The 18,412-nt window shown below is 38.4% G+C and overlaps 1 protein-coding gene across 1 annotated transcript; it reads left to right on the top strand.

Moving 5' to 3' along the window:
- The first annotated feature begins 1,062 nt into the window (after positions 1-1,062).
- Positions 1,063-13,439, top strand: mstn.2.S (myostatin, gene 2 S homeolog). The gene is made up of 3 exons (XM_018239033.2): positions 1,063-1,689; positions 7,488-7,852; positions 12,914-13,439. The coding sequence occupies exons 1-3, from the start codon at positions 1,326-1,328 to the stop codon at positions 13,292-13,294; spliced, it is 1,110 nt and encodes a 369-aa protein (XP_018094522.1). The 5' UTR covers positions 1,063-1,325; the 3' UTR covers positions 13,295-13,439.
- Positions 13,440-18,412: the final 4,973 nt, after the last annotated feature.

Below are 18,412 nucleotides of genomic sequence, written 5' to 3'. Positions count from 1 at the left end.
CTCAACTACTCTCTTGTCTCTTGAATCTGCTTCTCCTGATATTGACCTGGTATCGACCCGGCCTGTCCCTTGACCACACTCCTTTTTCTCCGTTCCAGTTACAAAGTTCGATTCCCTTCACTGCCCAGAACTCTCTAGCTGGCCCTCTCACATTAAGACCAGGAGGTTGTTATAGGTGGAAGAGTGAGCAGCAACTGGGACCTTGGCGCTAGTTCTGGTGTTGTGACACCGTTCGTAACAACAATAAGCTATTTTCAAAAATGTATTCCTTGTTATGCCAGGGTTGCTGGGCAGCAATGAGTACATGGGAGGGAATTTAAAAGTATGAATGAAGCAGATGTGCTGTCTATGCTTCAACAAACAAGTTTCCTGTTCAGTGCAGAAGCTTGTTTTGTGCTTTTAAACTCTTGCCCTGCTTGTTCTGTCGTAGAATGCAGCACTTACAGTACATGTGATGTGAAAGAGGGAAGACCATAACCACTGAACTCCAGTGACGTCCCAGCACACAATTATCCCACTGAGAGCTCAGGCCCTTTTCTACCTGGATAGTATATACTCACTATTGCCCAGCAGCAGGGCCCAACTAAGAACTCATTTTTAGAAAATAGATATTTGTACCTTTGTCCTCTACAGGACCTAAATTGACAATCCTGCTGCCAGGATTTGCACAAATACAGGCCTGCTGGTGCTCATATATCAGCATTGGGCAAATCTGTGCTGGGCAGTGACCCATGGCAATCAATCAGTGTTTTTCTTTCATATGTGTAGATGGTTGAAAATGGCAACCACTTCTTGCTTGTTATGCGTTACTGCCCAGGTGCAAATTTGCCCTCTGGCTTTTATTCCCATATACTACACAGATAAATGTGACATTTTCCCTTTCATGTTAGTGCCGCTTTTATTACCTATCTTTGCTTTAAACAGAACAGAAATATGATATGTCCCTAATGAGCATTACTACAAATCAACATACAACCCACTTCAGAATTTGCCATTCTCCTAAAAATAGCTTGATCTTGGACTTCAGATGAACTGGCGTCTGACAAAACGTACTCTCCTTATGACAGCAAATGTCCTCACTTTTCCAGCTTAATTCATTGTTTGTGTGGCAGCCAATCAACAGTTCTGATGACACAAGCGTAACTTAAGTTGGACTATAAAAGTACATGTGGACTTTGCATGATTTATTAGTGTGACAGACACCTCTCCTCCCCTTGACTTTAAACTTTTCATTAGGAGTCAGTTTGACTCCACAATAACGCAGCCGCAAAATAAGGGGGGAAAGAAGCAAAAAAAGCCCCAAGAGATTCTGACTACATGAGAACATGATAAAATTACGTGCATGGGGCTGCATTTGCTGTTGTATGCTGGTAGTATTTAGCCCAGTGGATCTAACAGACAGCAACCGAGCAACAGACAAAGATACATTGTGCAGTGCCTGTACCTGGAGACAGAACAGTAAATCTACAAGGCTTGAAGCTATAAAAATCCAGATCCTTAGCAAACTTCGACTGGAACAGGTACCTAATATAAGCAAGGATACTATAAAACATCTTTTACCCAAAGCACCGCCTTTGCAAGATTTAATCGACAGATATGATGTTCAAAAAGATGAAAGTAGTGCTGGTCATACGGAAGAAGATGACTATCATGTCACTGCTGAAACTGTTATTATAATGCCTAAAGATTGTAAGTTGTGTATGTTTATGTTTTTTGGACTGCATGCAAAATAAATCTTTTTGTATGTATCGGTTACCAAGACCATAATGGGATATAATGAAATTGGGAGTCCTCAAAAGCTAAAACTCAAAGTGTCGGCTCTATACATGTATTTGATTTGAAATTTAAATTCATTTACATTTCATTTTTAAATTTCAGACACCAAGACTACATATTGGTTTCCGTTTTTAATATAATATTTAAACCCAATAAGTGATTTTTGTCTGTGGTCACCAGAAGTTGATGCTTACAAGTGAACCTTGCATCCATATTGGTCTATTTAAGCCTTCCTTATACAAGTATGGGACCCGTTATCCGGAAAGCTGTTATCCAGAAAGTACCGAATTTGGGAAAGGCCTTCTCCCAGACTCCATTATTATAAATTAATCCAAATATTTAAAAATGATTTCCTTTTTCTCTGTAATATTAAAACAGTAGCTTGTACTTGATCCGAACTAAGATATAATTAATCCTTATTGGAAGCAAAACCAGCCTATTGGGGTTATTTAATGTTAACATGAGTTTCTAGTAGACTTAAGGTATGAAATTACGAAAAGATCCGTTATCCAGAAAACCCCAGGTCCCGAGCATTCTGGATAACAGGTCCCATACCTGTATGCTTTCTTCCTTCTCGTACTATGTTTTTTTCTGGTTAATAAACTCAACTTTTTAGCATTTGCTACTGAAAACATTTTCTACTGTGGATGAGCACTAATTCTGTCTTGGAATAATACGTTTTAATTTGATTAAAAATCCTAGGCGTTACTAATTATTTGCTGGAAAGTTTTAATTGCAGAAAAACACTTATCAGTGCATGCTAATGCTCTACACTAATTGCATATGGTTTATCAATGGCAATTTCCAGCTGGTATAGCATGCAGGAATGTGCCACCCCCTGTTACTGACGAATTAAAGGCACCCGTGTGCCATTATCATTTTTCTACTAATTGTCAATGAAAGCAATATGTGACTGTTTGCCAGCTGCTAAGACTTTTTCTGGAGAGCTACAAATATAGTTTTCATTACATGCAAGATCTCAGTTTATCGGTTTTGTTAGAATTTAATGGATTTTAAAATGTGATGTTTTGTGCTTCCTTCACATATATAGCCTGGTTTAAACAAGCAATTGAGAATGAAGTTTCATTCATTTCTAACATCGGCAACATTTTTTGACAATGCCATTCATTGAACTGTTCATTCACGTAATGCAGGAGAAGGCAAAAAGAGTTAAAAATGAGCTGCAAATGTCTTTCTGGTTTAAGCAGAGTGTAATCACATGTTTAAAAAAAAGTTGCTTGATTAGCAGATGCTGTAACTGCAAAACTTTAGTTAAACGTGTTTATAATTTATTTTTTCATATTACATGCCCACCTTTTTAGCAGATTGTTTTCATACTGTATGATTTAGCCAGTTTTAGTTGTGTCCAGTTCTCGTTACTATTAAATTGGACACATTTATTAAGGTGCTTTACACCCTAGGGTTTTGCTCTTAGTCTTTTCATTTAAACATCTGTTTACGTTTGAAGGCACTCTCCGTAAAGATCATGTTTTATTCTTTGTTGCACCGTGTAGGTGGATGGGAAGGTGCAATTTTGCTATAAATACACTTTGGCATGGTACAATGTACCTTTTTTTTTCCATACTCCATAAGCACAATTTGTTCTAGAATGATATGTTGGTGCAGGTATTATTAGAAATACACCTAACAGTAATAAAACATTATGTATGCTTGATTACAGGTTTAGCTGGGTGGCAGTGATCTGTACAGGTATGGGATCCATTATCCGCAAACCTGTTATCTAGAAAGCTCTGAATTATGGAATGGCTGTCTCCCACAGACTCCATTTAATTTAAATAATCCAAAATTTGAAGAGTTATTTCCTTTTTCTCTATAAAAATAAAACAATACCTTGTACTTGATCCAAACTAAAGGCCCCCATACATGGGCTGATAAAAGCTGCCAACAACTTATTGGCCCGTGTGTGGGGCCTGCTGACGGGATTCCCTGGTTGATATCTGTCCGAAAAGTCGGGCAGATGTCGATCGGGCAGGGTAAAAAATCCTGTATCTGTTCGTTAATGTGGTCCCGCGATTCAACCGCCCATATGGTCTCCATACTGATCAGCCCGATATCGCCTACCTCAATGTGGGCATATCGGGGAGAGATACGCTAATTTGGCGACATTGCCAAACGAGCGGATATCCCTGTGTATGGCCACCTTTAGATATAATTATTCTTTATTATTCTAAGCAGAATCAGCCTATTGGGTTTATTTAATGTTTACATGATTTTCGAAAAGACAATGTATGAAGATTCAAATTGCGGAAAGATCCGTTATCCGGAAAGCCCCAGGTCCCGAGCATTCTGGATAACAGGTCCCATGCCTGTAATATAAACGTATTAGTCAGACCAATATCAAGCACTGCTAAAGCGTCTGTCTTTAACTTTGCTGAAATGATAAAGAAAATACTAAATGCTACCAAGGGCTTGTCAAAGATGAAGCTTAAAGGAAAACTATACCCCCCAAACAATGTAGGTCTCTATAAAAAGATATTGCATAAAACAGCTCATATGTAAAATCCTGCTTCATGTAAATAAACCATTTTCATAATAATACACTTTTCTAGTAGTATGTGCCATTGGGTAATCCTAAATAGAAAATTGCCATTTTAAAAAATAAGGGCCGCCCCCTGGGATCGTAGGATTCACTGTACTAACAAAGATACCAACAAACTATACATGTTAGGTCACATGAGCCAATTAACAGACAGAGTTGTGTCTTTTGCTTCCTCACTTCTTCCTGTTACAGTTAGAGTTGAAGTATTTCTGGTCAGGTTATCTCTGAGGCAGCACACAGACCATCACGAAATGGTGGCTCAAGGCAAGAGATGTAAAAGGGCAATATTTACTTAAATATATATTCCAGTTTGGTGAGATTCTTTAATATGCCACTTAATATGATATGAACTATCTGTTGCTTAAGTGTTCATTTTGGGGGTATAGTTTTCCTTTAAGGGTAGAACTACATGGGCGATTTCGGTCTGGTCCGATGCCACGCGACGAAACGCTGGTGTCAAGTCGGATGAGCCGGAAATAAGGTAAGTTGTAGGAATGTCGGATGTACAGTAGTCGCAGCGTGCATCTGACACGACACAAATGCACTCTGCATCCAACATTTCTATTTCTTACCTTATTTTCAACGCATCCGACTTGACACCAGCGTACCGTTGCGTGGCGTCGGATCGGACATAAATCGCCCATGTAGTTCTACCCCAACTGAACATAAAACTAAAAAAAAATGTTTGCTGTCATTCTGGATAACACCTGTGATCTATGTCGTTTAGTAACATTACACAATTTTGTGAGGGCATTTTATGCATATTTTATTTATTATTTTGCTTTACAATTACAATTTGCTTAATAATCGAGATAAAAAAATAATTGAAGAACCTGCTCCGTTTCTGTATCAAAGTGAGTTTTTGGATGCTTGAAACCTTGGCAAAATGAGAGTGGCATGTAGAATGGAGTTTAGCTGAAGCAATAGATTGAAATAGACTAAATGATTGATGACACCAATGTATCTCTAAGAAACATTAAAAGGGAAGTAGCCTTAAATCATGGCTTGTTGAGTAGCATGTAGTCTTAGAAATGGAATGTAACTGTTATCTTGGCTGAGGATTCAGCTGCTTACATATAATACAAGCAGAAGTGATAATGCTTTTCAATCCAAAGCATCTAAAACATAGTGATCCTGTACCAAAATATGTATCAGCAAGGTTTCATTTACATAACTTAATGGTCATAACTCTTTTTATGATTTTCCAATTGAGACAGACAGCACCAGCTGCACTACTACAGTGTATGCTCAAGGCTTGTGCTCTACCTTAAACACGGAATTAGTTGTGCTTCTTAGAAACAGGTAACTTGATGTACAAGCTAGAACTGGATAACGTCCAGTGCCCCACGTCTTCTCCATTTCATTACCAGTTATAGGCACGGGGTAACATTTTTTATCTGCTGTTTTGACAGAAAGAAAAATTGCAAATCTCATTTTAGAAGTCAGGTTGCAATAAGTGAAAAAAGGCCACTCAAAGTTTAACATGATACTAAATCATACCTAAAATAGAACTGTAAAATAAAAATGGTTTTGTAAATGTTCTACCTCCAAAGTATTGAATTGAATATTGAACTATAGCAATGGGATGGAATTCACACTCCAAAAATGCATAGGGCTTCAATAGAAATTAATTTTTGCAGATACTAAACTTTTGGAGTGTGCAGTCCTTCCCATTGCTATACCCATTTCAGTGTCAATGCCTCTGGTTACTCCATACTCTGCATTACTTCCCCACCCTGGCAATCCAACAAAATTAATGCAGAGTAAAGGATAGATTTGAAAGTCCACAGCCAGTGGCATAACTAGATATTAATGGGCCTCACAGCTAATTATTTTTCAGGCTCCCAAAATGTCTAGAGGTTGACCTGTTTTACCAATACTTTATTTACACAAATAACACTGAATAACAAAATCTTAAGGTGGCCATACACGGGCCGATAAAAGCTACCGACAGACTGTGTCGGCAGCTTATTGGCCCGTGTATGGGGGCCCCCGACGGGCTTCCCCGATCGAGATCTGGCCGAAAGTCGGCCAGATCTCGATCGGATGGGTTTAAAAATCCCGTCAGATCGCGGCCGCATCTGTTCGTTGATGCGGTCCCGCGATCCGACCGCCCGTTTGAGAATGCTAGGATCCGATTGTTGGGCCCTAGGGCCCACGATCGGATCTGCCCGATATTGCCCACCTCAAGGTGGGCATATCGGAGGGAGATCCGCTCGTTTGGCGACATCGCCAAACGAGCGGATCTATCCATGTATGGGGACCTTTAGGCTGTAAACAGTGCAATATAACATCAATGTAACAAGCAACCCGGGAATGCGTGCCAACCAGAACTCCACCAGCCAACAGGCACAGCCGTACACCAATGGGCAAGTGAGAATGGGTTACCCTCACCTGTGCTGCTACTTTTTGGAACCAATACCCAAGGAGGTACTTAGTACTAAACATGGATAAAATAAGCCCCTTGTCACCTGTCAGTCATTCCCTCCCACTACCATACTGCTGTAACTGAACCCAAAACCTCCCAAACCTCAAAACAGGTGGGAGGGCAGGATGTTTCTCCTTGTTATTCTAAAACACAAGAGGAAGTGGAACTTCCTGAAACCTCTTGTATTCTCTCCATAGCCACTCCTCCCTCCCCTTTGCAGCCTAGCCTTAATCCCTGTTGTCCTTAACCTACTAGCCAATCAAAGCTCCCCTCCCTTAACCCATTGGTGTCCAGAGATCTCCAATACACAAGTATTATGGAGAAAGTAGACGTTTTCTTCGGAGTATTAGCACTTCACTAATAATCCTGGGTGTGCACTTTCAAAGCAGTATATCTTTTGTGGTGGTCTCCCCACTTTTCAAGTATTTTGCAGTGGGTGATTATAATTGTGAAATATTCCGCATGTACTTTATAAAGGAAATGTTGTGTGTGTGTAGAGTGATATTCAGCAGCATAAGAGGGTATATGTCTAAATGAGCAGGACTCTCATTGGAGCACCCTGTTGCATTTGTAGTAACATCTGGACAGCTGTGAGAGTTTTATATAAGCTTTGCATCCATGTAAAAACTGAGTATAATAAGTTTTGCATCCTTTCAATTTGGAAATGTAAATAGGTATAAAGCATATATTTTACACCAATCTGTTTTTTTTTTAATTTTTCAGCTGGCATTTCCATTGACACACAAGAAAAACCTATTTGTTGCTTTTTTAAATTCAGTTCTAAAGTTCAGTTGACTAAAATATCGAAAGCACAGCTCTGGATACATTTAAAGCCTGTTCAAAAACCTACGACAGTTGTTGTGCAGATCTCGAGACTCATTAAGCCTTTGAAAGATGGTACAAGATACACTGGAATCCGCTCGCTAAAACTTGAAATGAATCCAGGTTCTGGAACTTGGCAGAGTATAGATGTGAAAACGGTCCTGCAAAATTGGCTGAGGCAACCCGAATCCAATCTAGGCATTGAAATAAGAGCATTTGATGGAAATGGGCAGGATCTTGCAGTCACCAGCAATGAAGATGGTCTGGTAGGTCTTTCGTATCAATATTTCAATTAAGTGAATTTTACAGTGAAAAAATCATACTGTAATATGCAAATGCTGAACTTAGAATGAAATCATCTTTACATTGAATTTATGAACTGTTAGACTAAAACAACTTCCCTTCTTAAAAACTGCATCATCTATGGAAAAAGGTATTTGGGGACACTTCCATTCATTCCAACTTAATACAGCTAATCAACCTAGTCTTTCGGAAAGGTACGTTATACTGCTTTTGTCACCAAAAAACAACACACTAACACAACCACAAGTCTAAATATATACCCATTTTTAATCCAAGTGGCTTATCTATTCTTTAATATATTTTAAATATATATACTGAATATACATAAAAATATACATGTATATTAGAGGACATTATAGACAAATAGCAGGGGACCTTTTTACCCATAAAGTGGATCACCGTACCAGAGGCCACCCCTTTAGACTAGAAGAAAAGATCTTTCATTTGAAGCAACGTAGGGGGTTCTTCACAGTGAGGACAGTGAGGTTGTGGAATGCACTGCCGGGTGATGCTGTGATCACCATTACCTATCAATTATCTGACACGTGCGCCTGGTTTTCTTTCTTGTTCTCCCACAGTATATGCTAGTATTTTCTAACAGTATATGCTAGTATTTTCTAACAGTATATGCTAGTATTTTCTAACAGTATATGCTAGTATTTTCTATGTGTTTAGACAGCTGATTTCTACTATGTGAGAATCTTTCATATTCTTCCTTAAATCACTTATCGAGAGGGACATTTTCTCTTCTTAAGTATGAGTAAGGGAAAGGGGTTGACTTCATGAACACATATCTTGTTTTGCATTTTATATACTGTAGCTCTGAGACATGATCTGTGTTTCAGCTTTCAGAAAGAAAGAAAATGGTGTGCTGATGGGTTAAAAGATGTACCTTTTGCAGGGCAGGCCCCTTAACATGGTCAGATAGATGAACCCAATCTCTAAAGAGACAGTCTGCTATAGTTCCATGGCATCTATAGGTTGTGATATTCACTGGGGGTGCCAATGTGTTAAACACCCCTCCAAAAATCCTAATCGCTAACTTTATATAGAGGGCTGTAAGTTGTGATTTTTACATTACTGCACAAGAGCAATGTCCAAGACTCTAGAGAGTATGACTGGGGCATCAGCATAGATGGGGGTGCAGCAATGAAAGAATAGTACCTCAGGCAAGTACACAGAGCTGGGGTCCAAGGCTTTGGCTTCATAGGCCTAAACAATAGTGGCCTAGACTTACGGTATCTGTGTTTTTGTTATTGAGCAGTTGAATTGTTAATATCACCTTTCTAACATGCCAACTACCATATGCACATGATAAAAACCAGGGATGTGCCTTATGGCCACAACAATAATTAGGATCCCACGGCCAAAACAAATCAGTTGATGTAACTGTTGGCCATTTATCACTGCATTATTAATGATAACATACTTTCAAGCACATTTATGCATATACCCTTATCAAGGACAGAAACATACCTTTGTTCTTATATTAGTGACACTATGAAGCCCTGTCATTTTACTGTGAGATATACAGTATTAGCCCCTAATACATTTATCACATATCTGGCATAAAATCACTGGGCCTCATTTATATACAGTGGGTACATTTGCACCTGGGCTGGAACCCATAGCAAGTGGAATACTGAAAGCAATCTTCCGACTGGTTACTAGGTCCAAATTTCCCAGTGTTTATAAATTATCCTCATTGAGTATGCAATGATGTATTAGAGCAGCAAGTAACTTGACATATTCTTACTTTCTAAAAAGGCATTCTCCAAACTATCTAATATATCAGCCAATAGTAAAAAAAAAAAAAACTGTAAAAAACTCTTTCTACAATTTAAGATGGAACCCACTTTCATCTAATCTGAATGGATGACCGTGTGTTCACTGGAAGGACCTAATGGTGAATAAAGTATCTGAAAGTTTATTGCATGGCCTTATGTATAGTTGTACATAGTAATTATATCCCTTCTTAAGCACATCTTCTCCAGTGTAAACAACCCGAACTTAGCCAATCTTTCCTCATTACTAACATCTTCCATTCACATTACCAAACTATCCCTTTGAGGGGTTGGATCAAAACTGCACTGTAGATAGGACATTACCAGTGCTTTGTAAGAGGATTCCTCTTACCCCAGGTCCTTCTCCATCAAGGATCTGTCTAAATTAATTTTTGGGGTAAAGTGGCTTATTTTACATCCCAGGTGCATAAACTTACATTTATAATAATAATAATAATAATAATAATAATAATAATAATAAGTACTTTACTCAAGGTAAATTACCCCTTTAAGATTTTTATATCTTTTGAAAAAAGTCACCTAAAGCAATTTTTAATCATACATTTGGGGGTACTTAGGGAAATTGTATTCACACAGGAAAGCACCTGTGCTTGGAAGCATAGTTTTAGGATATCTGTACCATTGATGCTGAAAATTACTTTCATCCAAAAATGCAGATAACATGTACGGACCCATAGGAACATGGTAAGCTTCACAAATCAATATACATTTTTGGTGGTCCCTCACTCCATGTGTTTCAAGGTATCTCCAACAGAGTAGTAGCCCCGTTCAGCCACAAAACTTCCAAATCAGAATAAACTCCGGAGAACCACAGCAAATTCAGTGTAATTTATTTCTCACAACATGTTTCGAATATATATATATCCTTCATCAAGCACCTGATGAAGGATATTTATATCCAAAACATGTTGTGAGAAATAAATTACACTGAATTTGCTGTGGTTCTCCAGAGTTTATTCTTAAACCATAGGAACATGGCCACTATGGCTTCATTCCCTATCAGTGTCTCATTCCTTGTTGCTGGGTTAAAACCCTTGCAAGTTTTTTTTTATTAAGATGGAGTACACTTGGCTAGAAACCTGTAAAACAGCAGAGAAAAACATTGTCATGTATACTGCAAGGCCAACAGTCCATACGATCCCATAGATCTTAATGCACTCAGTTTAACAGAACGAGGACATTGATCGTATAGTGGATACAAGATTTACATGAAAGAAAACATGCACAAATGGATATAGCATACCTGTAAGACAGCATACTAAAGGCAATCTAGGAGCCTTGGGAAGCTACTCCCTACTACAGATCCTTGATGGAGCACAAAGCTGCTCTTGCTATCTGTACTCTCTAACTTACTCTTCTAGAGAGTCTATAACAGATATAACACTGTCTCTAGCTAACCTCATTCACGGGGTTCCCTGGTCCCCGACTCAGACACTAAAGGTGCTGTCTCTTTAGGGCAATGGCTTTACTGGGCCTTGGTGTACCCAGGCTTAATGGGCACATCCAGATGGTTAGCAGCCAGCCAAAAAGAAAGATCCACCCCTTTCCAAACACTATATTGAAGTGGTCATTACACCTCTTGGCCAATAACTGGATATGTAAATAGAACACTTGATACATGGGCCCAGCAACTAGGGAAAAGGAGGAAGGGTAGGGAATTAAAGCCATAGGGACAATTTAACCCTATGGGTCCCTACAAGAGCATACAGTACAAGGTAAAATACACAAAACATCAGTAAATAGCAATCTCCTTGCTGTGTGGCAAGATAATCATAACCAGGTAACAGGGTGCTGCTCAGACTGGGCTGATTTCTCATACATCAGCCATCTTGGGAGGCAACACGTGCCCTGTACGGCTTCACTATAAACTTCAACTAATCTGCGGTGCAGACTCAGTAAAGTTGCTGCACAGCACACAGTAACTAAATGCAGATTAAATACAATTTATTGCAGAGAAGAAATTAACCTTTAGGGGTTGTGTTAGCCAATACCTTTGTTTGGGGATTATATATTTTGGTAACAGGTGCTATTTAATGCACTGGGGATGGATTAGACCATTTTGCAGTATTCACAAGGGGGTTTAGGGAAAGGCCACTGCAAAGATACAGTAAATATTCTCCACTGATTTAGTTTATGATATTAAACAAACAGGTTACCTTTTGTCAGAAATTACTTATAACTTGATTTGGCCCTGATAAACATTAACATGTGTACATGTCACAATCCTAGCAATCACGTTGGTACATCCCAAAGGTTTTCCTTGCTATTATTCATTTAAAGGGGAACTATTGCGAAATTGAAAATTCAATATTAGCTTCCTCATACTGAAATAAGAAGCTTTCTAAATACAATCCATTAAAAATTCTGTATCTTTTCTGAAATAATCAAGTTTATCTTCACTATTCCTCTCTCATCCCTGTCTCCTCATTCTTTCCTCATGCAGGAGTTGGGTGTCAGATGAATGATCCAATATATCTTATAGGGGGTGGTCCTTTTGCCTAGAAGATGTATTAGAGCTCACTCTTTAAAATCACCAGAAATCCTGTCTCTCTACATGCAGAATTTGTGCAAAAGGCAGTTAGTTTGTTGTATTTTATTTTTATGGTTTATCATGTGAATATTTTTTCGAGGGACATCCATTTTTAGGGCATAGACACGCTCAGATTTGGAGAGATTTAGTTGCCCGGCAAATAATCGCCTCTTCTTTGGGCGACTAATCTCCCCAAACTGCCTTCCCGCAGACTAAAATGTAAATCACCGTCAGGGTGGCACTCCGAGCACTTCATTTTCCAGCCAAAGTCGGCCAAGTCTGCCAAAGTTTCCTCCTTTGGAAAACAAAGCACTCCGAGTGCCACCCCCCCCCGGCAATTTACATTATAGCCAGCGGGAAGGCAGGGCAAGGCACTTGGGGGAGATTAGTCACCCGAAGAAGAGGAGATTTGTCGCTGGGCGACTAATCTCACCGAATCTGAGCATGTGTCTCTGCCCTAAAGGACAAAAATGCTCCTAATTCAGTTCCATAGACTTCATTAGCGTTTTCATGTTATAAACAGTGAGATTTTTCTCATTGAATTATATATGGCTCTATTCTATTGGCTCTAAGAGATAATCTGAACTAGGAGATAAGCTTTCCTCGTGAAATTGAATCTGGCCCTTAGTATATTAAATTATTTTATTTGATTGAAAAATGATATGACTGCTTTTCTTCTTTTCCAACAGAGTCCATTTATGGAGGTCAAGATTATAGACACACCAAAGAGATTCAAAAGAGACTCAGGTCTTGACTGTGACGAGCATTCAACTGAAACTATGTGTTGCCGATACCCATTAACAGTTGATTTTGAGGCATTTGGCTGGGACTGGGTGGTTGCCCCAAAGAGATATAATGCTAATTACTGCTCTGGAGTGTGTGGAATTGAATTTCTACAGAAATATCCACACGGTCATGTTGTTAATCAAGCTAACTCCAAAGGTCCTACGGGTCCGTGTTGTGCCCCAACCAAAATGTCCTCCCTAAATATGCTATATTTTAATGATGATGCAGAAGTGATCCAGGGAAAGATTCCAGCCATGGTAATTGATCGTTGTGGGTGCGTATAAGCATTCATTATGTCCATCATGCCATGAGATAAAAATCATAATTAAGGAACTTATACACTTCTTTTCCTAACGGAAACCCGTTATCCAGAAAGTTCAGAATTACGGAATGAACATAGACTCCATTATAATCAAATAATCCAAATTTTTAGCAAGGATTTCCCATTTTTCTGTAATAATAAAACAGTACCTTGTACTTGATCCAAACTAAGATATAATTAATCCTTATTCGAAGTAGAACCAACCTGTTGAGTTTATTTAATGTTTTTCAAGTAGACTTAGGGTATGAATATCCAAATTACAGATCCGTTATCCGGAAAACCCCAGGTCCCGAGCATTCTGGATAACAGGTCCCATACCTGTAATAGATATAAAATGGCACAGCATGCAGTAATTGCTCTAGCACAAAGAGATATCTGTTTGGAGCTATACTAGCAGATAAAATACAATTTAATTTGTTAACATCAGAAACATTATTCTAACATTATGTCTAACAAAAGGAAAAATGTATAACATAATTATATCATTCAGCTTAACTGTGAATATCATTATAATTTATAGTAACTTCTTTTGACAGAATGTATGTCAGTGCACGTGCTTACAATAAACTTGAATACAAACAAACAAAGGACAAAAATTCCATGCAGGCAAAATGCACACACACATCGTATGTATAATGGAATGGATAACATTTTATATTTTCTCTATAATCGCAGATGTTCGCTAAATACTGGTATTTAATTTCATGAAATAATAAGGGGATTAAGTTTATATGTATTTTTTAACTGTGAAAATGAAGTATAGAAATAAATTGATTTGCTATGGTCACTTTAAATCGTATTGCCCATTTATTTGCTAGGTATATTGTCCTTAAAAAACATGCATGTTGCATTTGGTTAGAAAAATAGTATCTTGTGTATTAACTAGAATGCTAAAAAATGTACAAACATACTTTTTACAGGTTTATTACTTATATTTAGGGATGGGCGAATTTTTTCGCCTTGTTTTGACGAAAAATGACGCCCATAGACTTGTATGGCATTGTGCGTCAAAATAAAAAGACGCGCGTCAAAAAAATTTCACAGTGCGACAATTTTTTTTTGACGGCCATAGACTTTAATGGGCGTCGGCGACATTTCGATGGCGGTGAATTTTTGCCGAAACAAAACGGGTCAAATTCGCCCATCCCTACTTATATTACCATACTAAAAAAAAAAAAACGAGTGAATCCAGGATTCAATTCGGGATTCTGCCTTTTTTCAGCAGGATTCAGCCAAAAGCTTGTGCCTGGCTGAACTGAACCCGAATGCTAATTTGCATATGTAAATTAGGGGCGGGAAGGTAATCACATTTTATTTCCACTTTTTCCTTTTCTGCCCCTAATTTGCATATTCAAATTAGGATTTGGTATTCGGACAAATCTTTCATGAAGGATTCGGGATTCGGTGCATCCCTAAAAAACACATTTGTTTGCAAAAATAGTACTTTGGTAAGTGTATTAACCAAAATGCTAAAACATTTACAAACATACTTCTTATAGGTTTTATCTATCTATCTATCTATCTATCTATCTATCTATCTATCTATCTATCTATCTATATAAATGAACATATGGACAGCATAACCTTCCAATAAGCTGCCCCTGTGCGGAGAAACAGTGTATTTTTACAGAAAAAAAACACCAGCATCAAATAAGCAGTATATTGTGTTGCTTAGAAAATTAGTCACATGACCAGGGGCAGCTGGGAAATTGACAAAATGTCTAGCCCCATGTCAGATTTCAAAATTGAATATAAAAAAATCTGTTTGCTCTTTTGAGAAATGGATTTCAGTGCAGAATTCTGCTGGAGCAGAACTATTAACTGATGCGTTTTGAAAAAAACATGTTTTCCGATGACAGGATCCCTTAAAGAGTCAGCAGTTTATTCTGAAAATGTTTTGTGCAAAATCCCAAAAAATCACATACACTGTATTTTAAGGGGTGGTTCACCTTTAAGGTAACATTTATTATGTTATAGAAAGGCCAATGCTAAGCAACTTTTAAATTTGTTTTCATTTTTTATAGTTTTATAGTTATTTGCCTTTTTCTTCTGACTCTTTGCAGCTTTCAAATGGGCGTCGCTGACCCCTTCTAAAAAACAAATGCTGTGTAAGGCTACACATTTATTGTTATTGTTACTTTTTATTACTGATCCTTCTATTCAGGCCTCTTCTATTCACATTCCAGTCTCTTATTCAAATCAATGCATGGTTGCTAGGGTAATTTGGACCTTAGTTACCAGACTGGTTAAGATGCAGATTGAATAGCTAAATAACTCAAACACCTTCAATAATAAAAAATGAAAACAAATTGCAAATTGTCTCAGAATATCATACTCTACATCATACTTAGGGGCAGATTTATCAAAGGTCGAGGTGAATTTTCGAATGAAAAAAATTCGAATTTCGAGCTATTTTTTGTGTATTTCGACCAGGGAATAGTGCACATTGGATTTGAATTTGAAAAAAAAATTGAAAATTCAAATATATTGAAATTTATCATGTACAGTCTCTTTAAAAATTAGACTTGGACCATTTGCCATCTAAAACCTGCCAAAGTGCTGTTTTAGCCTATGGGGGACTTCCTAGAACCTATTTGGAGTCAATTGGTGGACTCTGAAAAATCTAAGTTTTTTTTTGGGAAAAACATTGAATTGAATTCGATTGAATGCACTATTCCTTCGATTCATACAAATTCGGCCATGAACTGACTTATTTGATTGAAAACAGACCTATTCGGGCAAAACAAATTAAAAAAATTATTTCGGTTGGTCTTTTTGAATTCAAATTTCGAAGTTTTTTCAATTCGAAATACGACCCTTGATAAATATGCCCCTTAAAGTTATCTCAACAACCCCTTTAATAAATGCTAAGGGATGGTGAATTTGAATTGTTTCGCTTCGCCTGAAAAATTTAAAATGCATTAAAGTCTATGGGCGTCAAAAACTTTTTGAAGTGCGTAATTTTTTTTCTCCCATTGAAGTCTATGAGCGTAATTTCTGCGGCAAAACTTCGCGAAAAATTCGCTCATCCCATTGCAAAGATTTATTTCAACACGTGAAATATATTAGGTTTGTTTGCATGAAAAGAATGAATATGTAGAAGAGCAATCGTTGTGACTACACGTGTGTTAGCGTATGACCTTTATGTTGATGATGTAAATAAAGTTATTGTGCTACCTGTTTATAACATTCAGTAAATTACATTGCACAGGTATGGAGTGTTGGCTGAATCTTAATTCAGCCTGGGGTATATTGTTGGGAATTGTACTGTTGTGTAGGGACCTTAGAGTGTAAGCTCCACTGCGGCAGGGACTGGTGTAAAGCACTGCAGAATATATCAGTGCTATATAAATAAATAATAATTCTTGTACTGAACATAAATTCTGCCCAAAGAAACGTGTTCTCTTTATGCTTCCTAGCAAAGTACTCTTTTTTCATTTTATATAGAAGAGGAACACTTGCCCTAGGGAAGTTTGGCTCACTTGGGGGAGTCTTACATTTTGTCACCCCTTGTGAGTTTAACTTGTCCTTTTTTGTTATGTTTTATATTTTCCATTTTGCAGGTAACAATTTCTTCAAACGTATAATAACAGACTGTCCCTCACTTGTGCTATATCTTCACCGTCTATATGCTTTCAATAAATACTACAACATTATAATATATTTGTGATTTGCTATGTACTGAAAGAATAAAAAGAAAGAAAGTGGTAATGAATTGGTTAGGGAATGTTATACACTCTCTCTATGGTGTACTGTTGATTTTTCAGGTTTTGTGTCCAGGGAAACTACTCCAGCTGACCCAGAAGCCTTGTCCAGGAATTGGTTTCTAACTCTGCAATTACTTGTCCTGTAGGTACCTGTAGAGTCCTGCAGCGGGTCGGGTACCCGCAGGTTATCCTCAAAAAAAAGCAGGTTGCGGGTAGAAGTTCCAGGTGCCGGTATAGACGAGGGTCGGAGGTTCTGCGGGTTTGCGTGTCGGGCCGCGGGTCTTCTCAATAGTGATTTTTACTCCTTTTTTCTGATCACGTCTACTTCTGATGATGTCACTTCCGGTTTACAATGACAGCACTTCCTAATTCTTGATGGTCAGCGGGTCGCGGGTCCGGGTTGCGGCTAAGGTACTTGCGGGTTGGGTCGGGTAGCGGGTCCAAGCCGGTAAGAGTGCGGGTTGCGGATTGCAGGTTGCCGGTACAGGTTGGGTACGGGTTCCAAAAAATGGACCCGCACAGGACTCTACCTGTAGGAGTTGGATAGTTTGCTTTTTTACACCTAAAAGAATATACACAATGTGCTCAGAATAAGGCTAGTGATACACAGTGTAAAAAAAAAAAATACGCCACATATCACCATGAATCACAGTGTGAAAATTGAAAATGAATTTCACATTGAAAAATTTGCGACAAAATTATTTTGACGCATTTCAAATTAGACGCCCACAACAATTTTTATACGCACCTATTTTGTCCAAATGCATTAAAGTCAATCTCTCTCTTAGTCCGTTTGCTCCAGCATAGCATAGGGCCTCAACGACACTCCTCCAACGAACTCGGTTCGCATCGGTCTTCTTCAGCTGAGCCCATGTCCATCCGACTGCATTCATTTCAGCCTCCATGCACCTCCTCCATGTCTGTCCCAGACATTCCAGACATGCATTTAACACCTTACGTCCCATCTGGAACTCCACTGCCCTTTCACAACAAACCAAAATTCGTATTTTTAACACCAATGTGAAAGCAGTCTTGCTTTATGGTTCGGAAACCTGGAGACTGACCATGACAACCACAAGTAAGCTCCAAACCTTCATCAACCGCTGCCTACGACGCATCCTACACATCAGATGGCCAGAGAAAACTTCCAACATCAGCCTATGGAAAGATCAAAACAGATCTCCATCGACCGAGAAATCAGAAGAAGAAAGTGGGGCTGGATAGGCCACACCCTCAGAAAAAGTTCTGACAACATCACAAGGCAAGCCCTTGAGTGGAACCCACAAGGGAAAAGAAAAGTTGGCCGGCCAAGACAGACATTAAAGTCAATAGGCGTCTGAATAATTTTGACGCGGTAACATTTTTATGAAATT

Source organism: Xenopus laevis, chromosome 9_10S (assembly GCF_017654675.1).
Source record: "Xenopus laevis strain J_2021 chromosome 9_10S, Xenopus_laevis_v10.1, whole genome shotgun sequence".
NCBI lineage: Eukaryota > Metazoa > Chordata > Amphibia > Anura > Pipidae > Xenopus > Xenopus laevis.
This window is presented reverse-complemented; position numbering and strand designations above follow the sequence as displayed.